Source organism: Cyphellophora attinorum (genome assembly GCF_001299255.1).
Source record: "Cyphellophora attinorum strain CBS 131958 chromosome Unknown Contig15, whole genome shotgun sequence".
NCBI classification, from domain to species: Eukaryota; Fungi; Ascomycota; class Eurotiomycetes; order Chaetothyriales; family Cyphellophoraceae; genus Cyphellophora; species Cyphellophora attinorum.
The window spans coordinates 24,244-35,118 of NW_017253243.1; the positions used below are offsets into that span (position 1 = coordinate 24,244).

General features: G+C 54.5%; 5 protein-coding genes across 5 annotated transcripts; 3 read left to right on the top strand and 2 right to left on the bottom strand.

Moving 5' to 3' along the window:
* Nucleotides 1-535: 535 nt before the first annotated feature.
* Nucleotides 536-3,395, top strand: AB675_4967 (Iron-sulfur protein IND1; the record flags this gene model as incomplete). The annotated part of the gene is made up of 3 exons (XM_018145142.1): nucleotides 536-1,521; nucleotides 1,569-1,818; nucleotides 2,334-3,395. 3 exons carry the CDS (start codon nucleotides 536-538, stop codon nucleotides 3,393-3,395), a joined length of 2,298 nt encoding a protein of 765 aa, XP_017999201.1.
* A 613-nt stretch (nucleotides 3,396-4,008) lies between these two features.
* AB675_4968 (Magnesium transporter protein 1) lies at nucleotides 4,009-4,815 on the bottom strand (the record flags this gene model as incomplete). The annotated part of the gene is made up of 1 exon (XM_018145143.1): nucleotides 4,009-4,815. One exon carries the CDS (start codon nucleotides 4,813-4,815, stop codon nucleotides 4,009-4,011), a length of 807 nt encoding a protein of 268 aa, XP_017999354.1.
* Nucleotides 4,816-5,102: 287 nt separating this feature from the next.
* On the top strand, nucleotides 5,103-6,839 carry AB675_4969 (uncharacterized protein; the record flags this gene model as incomplete). Its single annotated transcript, XM_018145144.1, has 1 exon — nucleotides 5,103-6,839. The coding sequence occupies one exon, from the start codon at nucleotides 5,103-5,105 to the stop codon at nucleotides 6,837-6,839; it is 1,737 nt and encodes a 578-aa protein (XP_017999393.1).
* A 920-nt stretch (nucleotides 6,840-7,759) lies between these two features.
* Nucleotides 7,760-8,083, top strand: AB675_4970 (uncharacterized protein; the record flags this gene model as incomplete). The annotated part of the gene is made up of 1 exon (XM_018145146.1): nucleotides 7,760-8,083. One exon carries the CDS (start codon nucleotides 7,760-7,762, stop codon nucleotides 8,081-8,083), a length of 324 nt encoding a protein of 107 aa, XP_017999460.1.
* Nucleotides 8,084-8,359: 276 nt separating this feature from the next.
* Nucleotides 8,360-10,354, bottom strand: AB675_4971 (uncharacterized protein; the record flags this gene model as incomplete). Its single annotated transcript, XM_018145147.1, has 1 exon — nucleotides 8,360-10,354. One exon carries the CDS (start codon nucleotides 10,352-10,354, stop codon nucleotides 8,360-8,362), a length of 1,995 nt encoding a protein of 664 aa, XP_017999264.1.
* Between the last annotated feature and the right edge of the window lie 521 nt (nucleotides 10,355-10,875).

Genomic DNA, 10,875 nt, shown 5'->3' on the forward strand with positions numbered 1-10,875 from the left:
TTGTCCTCGGCACGCATATCGCAGTGACCAGGTTACCCCACGTCTTCACAGGAAGCAAAGCATCAAGGGTATTTCCTTTGTCTCGAGGAACCGATGAACAACGTTTCTGTCTTGGTTCGTGCAACACTGTTGGACTCGATACACACTCTATTGTGCGATTACGAGTGTCTCTGACGACTGAGACAGGTGCCACACACGCCACGCACCTAAGCTGAGAGAGGAGCATCCGGTATGCTCCTTTGGAAAGGTGGGGAGCACGTCAATCAAACCTTGCGCTTCCCGCTGCTGAGCCAAATTCTCATTTGAGATCTGCCCGAGCTGCCACCTAAAGACACGTCTACAACTCGGACACCTTCCTCGGACTCTTGTCTTCACCTGCGGCGGAGGAGCGACGACAGCGACGAGCTATTACACGGATGCCGATCCCGAGCGCAAATCTTCTCCGTGCCACAAACGAGGCTATCATCACATCGTCCATGACGCGAACGGCCGTCCAGTCCTTCGCGAGCTCCCGGATAGTGTATAGGATACGAACATGTATAGAAACACAGCGACCGTCGCGAGCGGTAACATAGTCCCTGCAGCATCGCTGAAACCACCGAGCGAGAATGAGACCAGCATCGCAGACATGTTGGCGCGTAAGCGCCAGCAGATAGACCTCGAAATCGACGAGTTCCGTTGCCTGAAAGAACGCGAATTCCAAGATTTCGAAAGAAATCTACGGAAACAGAGACGAGGAAGGCGGCGTGGATCAGGTTCCAAGGATGCACAGAAGGACTTACGGCCGGGCGCACTCGGGTTGCTCAACTTGCCGGTAAAGCAGCAGCAAACGAACGGTGTCTCCCGCCAGCAGACAGACAAGGATGTCGTGCCACGGGCAGTCAGCAAGCCAACGACTGGAGTACAGAAGGACACAATCACCGCAGAGCTACCACCAACACCACTGAAATCGAAATTCGATCTGCCCAAGCCTCCCAGATCACCCCAACCAGCGTCCCTGTCACCTGTGCGTAATGGAGATAAGAAAGGAGAGGCACCGTCGTCAGCTAGGAGGCCACCTCTATCGCCTCTGAGCCCACCGAACGAGAAGACTGCAGACGGTTTTGCGGGTGTCTTCACCCCTGCCTACCTACCATTACTAGACTCGAGGCCATCAGCCGCCCCAGTGTCACCTAAGTCAGGATCGCCGCCCAGCCACGGCTCACTCTCTCTATCCCTACCCGACTCAGCATCACATAACTCAGCCACGCCTATGCAACGTTCGAATCGCTCTCACACGGAGCCTATAATACCTTCCACCTCTTTACCGTCAGCACTACGAACAGCATCAGGCACAGCCGTTCGTAAACGCAAACACGTCACTTTCCAACTCGCTGACTCCGCCATCGTCGAACCCAGCAGCAGCTACGAGGAGATGCCGAGCCCTAGTCCGAAAGACGAGCGGGGCATGAACGGCTCTCTCGACGAGGCGTCTCCCAGCGACGAGGACATTCCCGCACCCAGACACGGACTAGCTTGGCAGTACCTTCGCCGACTCTGAAGGGAATGGAGCGGAAGACATCGAACAGCAGTCGCAACAGCCCGGCTGATCTGACGACCGCGATTGAGGGCGGTGGGGCGGGCGGCTTTTTCGAGCTGGATGAGGAGCTTAGTTCGCCTGGGTTGGATGCGGGCAAACCATTCATCCAAGACTTTGACGATGATACCAGCAGTCCTGTTGGAACGAGACGAGGTGAGAAGAATGGCAAATGGACTGCTAGTGATGGAGATGAGAGTCTGCAGAAGTATGAGTACAGCGGCAGTGTGCCGATCGATATCGTGAGACCGAGCAGTAGTTGGGTTCGGAACAGCGTACACTGAGTGCCGCTACAGGGGAGAGCAGCATCTGCGACGACAACAGATACTCTGGCTGAGTCTCGTGTATGATAATGTGGATAATGTAGATGATTGGGAGCCATATGATGACCTTAGTAGCATCTGTGATTATGTCAATATATTTGCACACCATCTCAAGTGTACCCGAGCATGAAGCGACTTGTATGCTCCGGTCGTTAGTAGGCACAGCGTGCTGCCACACACAAGTCTACTCGCCGTCTTCGATACTATCAGAAGGACATGAAAATGACACAGCGAAATACCTTGCCTTGAGGGCATGTGCCTCTATTCGAGGCGCTTCATCGTATTCCTAAGACCGGCTGACAAGATATTCAACTTCTCCAATTCCATTGCCACGCTTCTCCAACACGCCAGAAACATGCCTGCGATGATGCGCATCAACCTTGCCTTCCACAAACTACTCGACGTGGCAGTCTTCGACACTCTCTTGACTGCAGCAGCAGTACCACCACCTAGGCTCCACCCGTGGCATGCGCACAGCACGCTTTCTAAGCAGCTGCGCCCGCCTCAACAGCCATGAAAACCCACTGAACCTCCCGCGCTCCTCCTCCTCCTCCGCACCACCACCACCACGCTCCCGTCTTCCTCCACGGGGTACTCTCCCGCCCAGACGTCCGATCCAGAATGTAAGAAAGGTCATCGCAGTCTCCTCCGCCAAAGGCGGCGTCGGTAAATCCACCCTGGCCGTGAACCTAGCACTCGCCTTCTCCCGCGCCCAACTGCGCACGGGCATCCTCGACACCGATATCTTCGGTCCGAGCATACCCACACTGCTGGGCCTGGACGGGAAAGATGTGGGACTGCCGGATGTGACAAGGGAGGGGAAATTGGTGCCGTTACGCTCTTGGGGATTGGGCAGTATGAGTATGGGTTATCTATTGGGCAAAAAGAGCAACGAGGACAGTACTAAAGAGGAGGGTGACGGGGACGGACCACTAGCATGGCGCGGCCTGATGGTTCAAAAAGCGCTGCAGCAGTTGCTGCATGAGGTGCAGTGGGCTGGTGGGATTGGGTCGGCTGTGCCTGAGCTGGATGTTTTGGTGTTGGATCTGCCGCCGGGCACGGGCGATGTCCAATTGACAATCGCGCAACAGGTTGTGCTGGACGGGGTGGTTATTGTGAGCACTCCGCAGGATGTTGCGTTGAAAGATGCTGTCCGCGGCGTGGGATTGTTTCAGAAGATGAATATCCCGGTGCTCGGGTTGGTGCGAAATATGGACTTATTCGTGTGTCCCAAATGCGGAGAGGAGACGAAGATATTCGCGCACCAGAGCCACGACGGGATGCAAGGTGCTCTACAAGACAGGATGCGGCAAATGGGCGTGGAAGCGCTGGGCCACATACCGCTGGATCCGCAGATATGCTATGATGCGGATCAGGGAAAGCCGACTATTGTGGCGGAGGAGGGGCGGGGAAAGAGGGTGAATTCGCGGTTCTATGAGGAAATTGCACGGCAGGTGGCTTGCAAGGTTGGATTGGAGTGGAAGGGAAAGGGATAAGAGGTGGCTCATGCTCTATTCTCTCATGTAAGACCTTGCTGGAGCACGTCGACTCCTACGACGCTCGGAGAAGACTCTGCCAAGCTCGATGCTCCATAACGAAAGCCATGTGCGATGCTGATACACTGTGGACTGGTCTGATTCCATCTGAACTCGAAACAATCCATGCCATTGGCTTCAACGCTTGAAAGCTATGAGCGCTTCTGGTGGTACACATGCTGGGGCACAGCCCTCGCTTCGAGTGATTTCCAAGACTCTCACGTCGGGAGAGCCGTCTTGCGAGCTCGCGGCGTGGTTTGCATGCAGCGGCATAGCCGCCTGCCTGAGCAGCACTTCGGAGTGGCAACACGCCTTGTGATGTCGATCTCTCGGAGCAAGAGGGCGGCTCAGAAAGGCGGCAGCCAGAAAGGATATCCTCCATTCTTGATTCTGAAGACACTGAGCAGGTAGCTATACATGCCGAAGAGGACCGCAGCCAGATGAAGACAGAGATTTGCTGTGCTCTTGGATCCTTCATGCGTGGCACCTTTAGGGCGAGTGCTATCGTTGCGAAGGAGAGGATCGCGTCTGCGCGGAACATCTGTCAGCAGTCGCATCAGGGACAGAGAGGGTGTTACGTACACATGGCAGCCACAATCTGCGTCTCCATACCATACTGTGTCTGAAAGCCATTCGCAAAGTATATGATCTTGCCCTTGCTGCCCTGCACATATGGCACTTTTCGAATGTGGTTGAACATATGTCCGCTGGTGAACAGCAGCACCGCGATGAGGCTGACTGCCGCCCACAGGTTGCGGGACTGAAGCACGGGCAGAATGTAGGGGTACGCCACGGTGCCGAAGGTGAACATGCCGATCAGGATCATGAAGCTGGCAACGATCCGACCGTAGTTGACGGGTCGGACCAGTTTCGGATATGGTGTTGCTGGGTCCGAGGGGAGTTGGCGCAGGATCCAGGCGTGTGTCTGCTCCGCTGACTGAGACTGCAGGAAGTCCATCCTGATCTCCTTACCGGAGCCGGTGGCGTCGGGACCGTTGGTTGGCGGGTAGAGGAAGAGCACTGGAGCAGTCTGTAGTTGGTTTCTCATGAAGACGTTTCTGCCGTTGTCGAAATCAAGCGTTGCGAAAAGTACTCGGGATGCGGAGTTCTTGTCCCCCTTCTGCCATGATGAGGCCAGGATCTTCCATTCTGGGTCGAATTCCCGACATAGCTGGCAGGCGAACTTGGCTGGGCGGGCAGTCAGGAGAACGGCTGTCCAGTAGTCACGAGGAGCATGTGTGATGGCGTCGTAGGAAGATTCATCGACTTCGATGGGGAAGGATCTTGAGGAGTAGGTGTCGAACGTCGAGGCTGCGGGCTTCTTGGCTGCTAGGGCGAGGAGTGGCAGCAGCGCAGTGGCGAGGAGATTGTAGAGCCGCATGACGGGCCTTGAATAGATCAAAGGAGTGTGACGAAGTGCATGAGACGGCCTCGAGAGGGGAGTTCATGACGGTCGCTTCCCATTCGGAGCATTCATCGATGCCAAGCCATATTGTCCGGTGGTCGACTCAGCCAGGAACGCATCCTCGCCTCTGTTTGGCTCTAGCCATATCGGGCATCGTCGTCCTCCTCAACCCGCTCATGAGGCCCCGATCAAGTGAACGTTCTCTCACCTCAACATTCATAACTTCATGTCGCAGCATCGATCAGAATATCAGATCAGTCAACATGGCTAGCGAAATAGAATGTATGCTTCCGCATGAAATAGCTCAGACCTTCAAAACATACGAGCTAGAGCAGACATACCAACATTGTTTACGCGACACCGATCGAATCTACGAGGACGAACGCGCGCGTCTGCTGCGGGTGCAACTACTGCTGCTTGAAGACGAGAACGAGGAGCTTCAGGACAAACTCGACGCAGATATCAGCGCTATTGAGAACCTCGAAGACACAAACGAAGACATGCGCTCACGGTTAGCTGAGACGCAGGCCGAGTTGCAACGCGTAGAGGTTGAGCTCAAGGCACGCAGTCGCGAGAACGAGCGGTACAAGGCCGAGATCGATGCACAGAATCAAGCGTCGTCCGACACCCAGAAGATTCTGTCTGAGAAATTGGCTTTATCGCGAGAGCTGGCAGTACTCAAGCCAGAGTTGGAACACCTGAGGTCGCAAACGTCAAGCCAGCAGAATGCCCTTGCCGAGAAGCTTGCTCTACAGAGAGAACTCAGCTCAGCACAGGTCGAACTCGAGAACGAAAAGCGTATTGTGCAACGGTTGCAAAGTCAGCGAGAAGCCTCGGGCCATGATGATTCTGCCCTGCACTCCGAAATCGATGACCTGAAGAAGGAAGTCGCCAGCATGCGAACCCAGATCCAGAAGAATCAGCGAGAGATAGTCAAGAAACAATCCGAGTGGGAGACCCAGAAGGACGTACTCGAGTCAAAACTCGATGCTTTCCGCACCAAACTTCGCACCACAAAAGAACAACTCAAAGAAGCACAAGATGAGCTCGAGAAGTCACAGGCGGCGAAGATGGCTCAGTCCGCGGAGCTCACCAAAGCACGACTTGCTGGAAAGATGGCGCCTCCGCCTACCACTGGCCCGATAAACCCTAGGAAGCGGAACGTTGCTCGATTCGACCCGGATATGACTATCGGCACACCCGGGCAGGGCGGAGCAGCCAAGAAGCAGCGATCTTCTGTTAGCATCGGCGACAAATCTAGTTTTTCGATGACTCCATTCCTCAACCGCACGACCATGAGCATCCTACCAGAGACGCCCTCGGAGGACGTGGCTGAGTCAACAGAGAAGGACGAGTCGGAGCAAACCGTGGACGAGAGAATGCACGAGCAGATCCACTCCATCATCGAGGAAGCAGAGACCCAAGCTGCCCAGAGAAAGGCTGCAAAAGAAGCTCGCGACAAAGCCAGAGCGGCTGCATTAGCGTCTACTGCCGCCACGAAAGCCAAGGCATCAACAGCAGCTAAGCCAACACAACCTCTCAAGGAGTCCACAGCAACCAAAGGCAACAAAGTCGTCCAGAAGAAGCCCGCGCTCGACAAAGTCACTGAGGAAGACGTAGGAGAAGAGCCAGCCACTGCTCCACCCACCATCAAGCCCGTCGCCGCCGCCAAAAAGGAGAAGAAGTCAGCGAACAGCGATCGCGAGAACGATGCGCCCTCCGACACCGAGCAGAACAAAGCATCAGACAAGACCCACAAGCGTAAACGCCCTAATATTTTCGACGAAGACGACAAAGCTCTTCCAGTCGAGCCAAAGCTCAAGAAGGTTAAGACACTTAAAGTGCTAGGCAAGGCTGGAGGGAGCGGACTCGGCAATGTCAGTCTACTGGGTGCTGGAGCTGCAGTGACTGGAGGAAAGGCGAAGAAGACATTTGCTGAATTTAGTCCCTTGAAGAAGGATCGGAGAGCGGCCGTTGGAGGTGCTGGCAGTGCTGCGTAGGACGTGTCGAGCTCAGCGATACCGACAACGTCACAATTAGCATAGTCAGCGAGGACGAGAGGCTCTGTGCAAAACAGCCACACATTTCGCTCAGACCAAGGTACAGTTGGGAAGCGATCCAGGGAACCTTGCGATGACCATTGATGACGATGATGTACCAATTCAAATGAAGACGATCTTCCGCACCATGTTTTCACGCTCGAGCTCCCAAGCAGTCGACGTACACTCAGTTTTTGACTTCTGATACCTGATGCGTGGTGACTCTCCTCGACAGTTCAGTGAACATAGAGAGTAACATGTTGCGTGAACTTGGCACGCTTAGCATTCGACTGAACGGGAACAGTCTCTAGAGCCTCTTGCTCGGGTACAGGAGTCACTCTGCCGGTCCTCTGTGAATCCCGTCGTATTTGCTCCAGAACATCAAGCAATGCAGCAAGAGGCGATGATGGAATCAGGCACCCGCCCTCGGCCCAAGATTCCAGCCAAGCACCGTGTCACCGCAGGTCCTTGATTGGCTGCGCCCTGACCTACAGTGGCTGTGCCATTTTTTGCCGCAAGTATTTGACTGACAATGCGAACGATTACGTATCCTGGTGTAGACTATGATCCGAGCTGCCAATAGAAAATACGACGATACATCGTTTGCAGTGTGTATAGGATCCACATGGGCAGCCGCGGGGCGCAGTCAAAGGTCCTTCCGGTCTTCGTCCAATTGCAGGCAAACTTGCGGGAAGTCACATGGTGAATCGTCTGGCTGTATATATCTGCTCTACAGGCCTCCGCGCGTCTTCGTGAGAGTCGGCATCCTCACCTAACTAAAAGCAGTAGATCACCTAGTCATCAATATAACTGTATCATACTCAACGAATCACCTATTCACGACACGTCAAGCCCTTTCGATCCATCCTACCACCCTAACAATGGTTCTTGAAGTCCTCATTATAGGCGGCGTTGTGTATTACTTTGCGCACAAGCGCCACGAAAAGAAGAAAGCCCGCCTCGCAGCTGAAGCCGCTGCCGCCAACGCTGGTAATCCATCGAATCAACAATATCTACCAACATCATCACGGGACAAGGGCAACGAAGCCGATGGTTACTCAGACCTACCATCATATGGCGATGCGCGGCGGCAACGTCCACCAGTGTACGAGCAAACAGGAGGGGCGCTGCCGGCATACGAGGAGAGGGGAGCGGTGGTGAATGAGAAGAGTCCGTTGGTGAATGTCAACGAGCAGAGTCGATAGGACGGTGGAAGTATGAGTGCGACTGTTTCTATTTCTGGAGCTGTGTTGGTATTGGTATTGTTGCGACAAGCAGACATGGAAGGCGTTGGTAGCGAGCTCTGGTTGCTGCTAGAAGTGTCAACCCCCAGGTAGGGGGATTTCGTGAGCTAATGGCATTGACTCTGAATAGTTGAAACTTGGTCCTTCAAATTTGCTCTGAAGCAAAATTTGAGGCCTTCATCAACGCCCAAGACACGTGTCTCTGCTGCTGATGAAGAAGAAGCCGCACAAATGTTCTCAGAACAGTGTCGGCGAGTCCAACGCGTCCATCAACATCCATCGCCCTTTTGCCTCATTCCCGTTCGCGTTACCGCTCGCACGGTCGTATGCATCCTTTCCGGTGTCTCCTAGCCAGCTACGCTCGTTGATGTTCAGTCCATCTTGAATGTCCACCGCTTCTCGTCCCATTGCGTAGAGTATCCTGCCATGCAGTATTGCTTCCTCCTGTTCCCCTGTACGGTACTCACTGTCAGCGGAGGCATTGCCTATCAGGCCGGCAATGATATGGCCGACATCCTCGCCGTTCTCGGTAGGCAGCTGCACGCTTGTTCGTCCGCCACCATTCGTCTCGACTGCGGAAGGGAGGAGCATGTTGGTTGCGACCATGTTGACGCGGACGCCGTCGCGACCGTAGTCCATGCTTGTGGCCAGACTCCGAACTAGGCCAAGAAGAGCGTGCTGTGCAGTGCTGTACACCGGCAAGTAAGGCACCGGCATGAACGCCGCTGTTGAAGAAATGAAGGTCAGGCTGCGATCCTCGCTCCAGCTCGAGTCCTTCGAGACGGGCGCTGAGACCGGTGACAATGAGTCGCCATTGGAGTGATGCGTCTGTCGTCGTCCAGGCGAGTTCCGTAAATACCCAACGGCGATTCGCGCAAAGCGTATTCCGACGCCGATGACGTCGCAAATGTTTCTGCTTGAGCTTGCCGAATAGTCCCTCGGCTCAAACGACTCGATAGATTCAAGCTCGGCCTTATCGGTCATGTTTCTCCTATCACTCATGCCGGTGTCCAAGCCCCACAACTTCTCGCCAACGCCGACAGTCCTTGCATGGCCACCATCGTCTCCTGGCGCGAACACTGCGTGATCAACGCGTCCGTACATAGTTAGAGCTAAAGCGAATAGGGCGTGAATATCGGAGTAGGATGCGAGGTCGCAGGAGTTGAAGTGAATAGTGTCAGGTGGACCGAGGGAGCGGATCAGTAGACGGGCTTGTGGTGCCAGATCAGGCGGTGTAGAGAAGATGATGCGCGCGTGTGCACGGTGGAGAGTGGTCAAGAGGGCGGCAGATAGAGCAGAGGCGCCATGAGTAATGACAACCACTTTGTTGAAGAGTGACCCTGTTGGCAAGGGATCACTTGGTGGGCGGTAGAGGTAAGGCTGGCGAGTCGTGGTCAACGGCCGTGACGGTAACGAGACTCTGTCTGGCCGTGCATTAGCCACGGGTGAAGCAGTAAATGGGTTGTTCCTGTCGCGATCTCGGCCTAGACCGAAGTCTCCGATAAAATCATAGCTGCTGGTCCGCTTCGACCGCTTCGGTGAGGCTGGCAGAGAAATCTGGGGCGGCGACGGTGGTCGAGGTCCAACAGGTGTGATGTTAGCCGAGACTATAATCCTACTGAAAGATCGCTTTTGCGGTCTGGGTGTTTTGGCTTTCTTCGAGGTCTTCGGAGGGGCCGGTAGTATGGGCTCTGATTCGGCCAGTGTTTGATGCTGGCTGAAGACGAGTTTCTGTCGTTCAGACCGATGATTGGATTCGCCTGTACTTCGAGTCTTCGACACAGTGAGACTATCTGTAGGCGTGGACGGTCTCAATGCTATAGGTATTGATGGAGGTTTGGCTAGCAAGCTGTCGCGCTTAGCGTCAACAAGCTCGAACCTGTGTGGCGTAACTTGATTCAAAGTCTTCTTGCGTCGTCGAGTTGGCTTCTCGCTGACACTTCTTTCATTCCGTTGAGTTCCTGGAAGGTCCAAGTTCTGTGCACGACCACGGTCATCGTAGTCATCCGGCTTGGTGGGCCGAATTGGCGAGGACGCTGAGACCTCATCGTCCCAGGGGTTCTTCTCACCGGTACCGCCCGGCATGACACTGGCGGTAGATATAGAGCGCGAGTGCCGGGGTGCATTGTCGTTTGTTCCATTGTTTGGAGGTTGCAGTGTATCAGTGTTAGTGATGTCAAGATCAACGGATTTGTGTAGCTTGCTGCCTTTCCTCCGCAATGTGTCCTTCATGTTTCTGATCATAACCCTTGGCCGAGCGAGCCGGGCAGCTACTGTGGTTATGTTTCGGGCATTATGACTACAATAAGCTGTTTTGTGAGCGCTTTGCAGGTTGAATGTAGACTCTCAAGCTTGGAACTGGTTGCGAGTTCAGCCAGAAGTGCAGAAGGGCTAACCCTGCTGCTTTCAGTCAGATCCTTCTGCGAGCCGGTTTCGATCCTTCCTGCCGTACTCCCCTGGCTTCCTGGTAAGAGCACGATATGGAAGCTGCGTCCCGCGGCACACGTTCCATTGAGCACCTCTCCAGCACTCTTGAAAAGCAGTACTTCTTACCTACGTGCCGGTCAACTTGAGCCGGCTTCCAAGGTTGACGCAGAGCTTCAAATGACAACGTCAATAGGATGATGCTTACTTAAGCTGCATTCTTCTCAAGCTTGGCACCGGCAGTCGCAAGAGACAGTTGCGCGGTGCTCAGGTTCAAGTGACCTACATGTACCTTCACCTCCACTGGTTCACCGAAGATGACCTCAAGC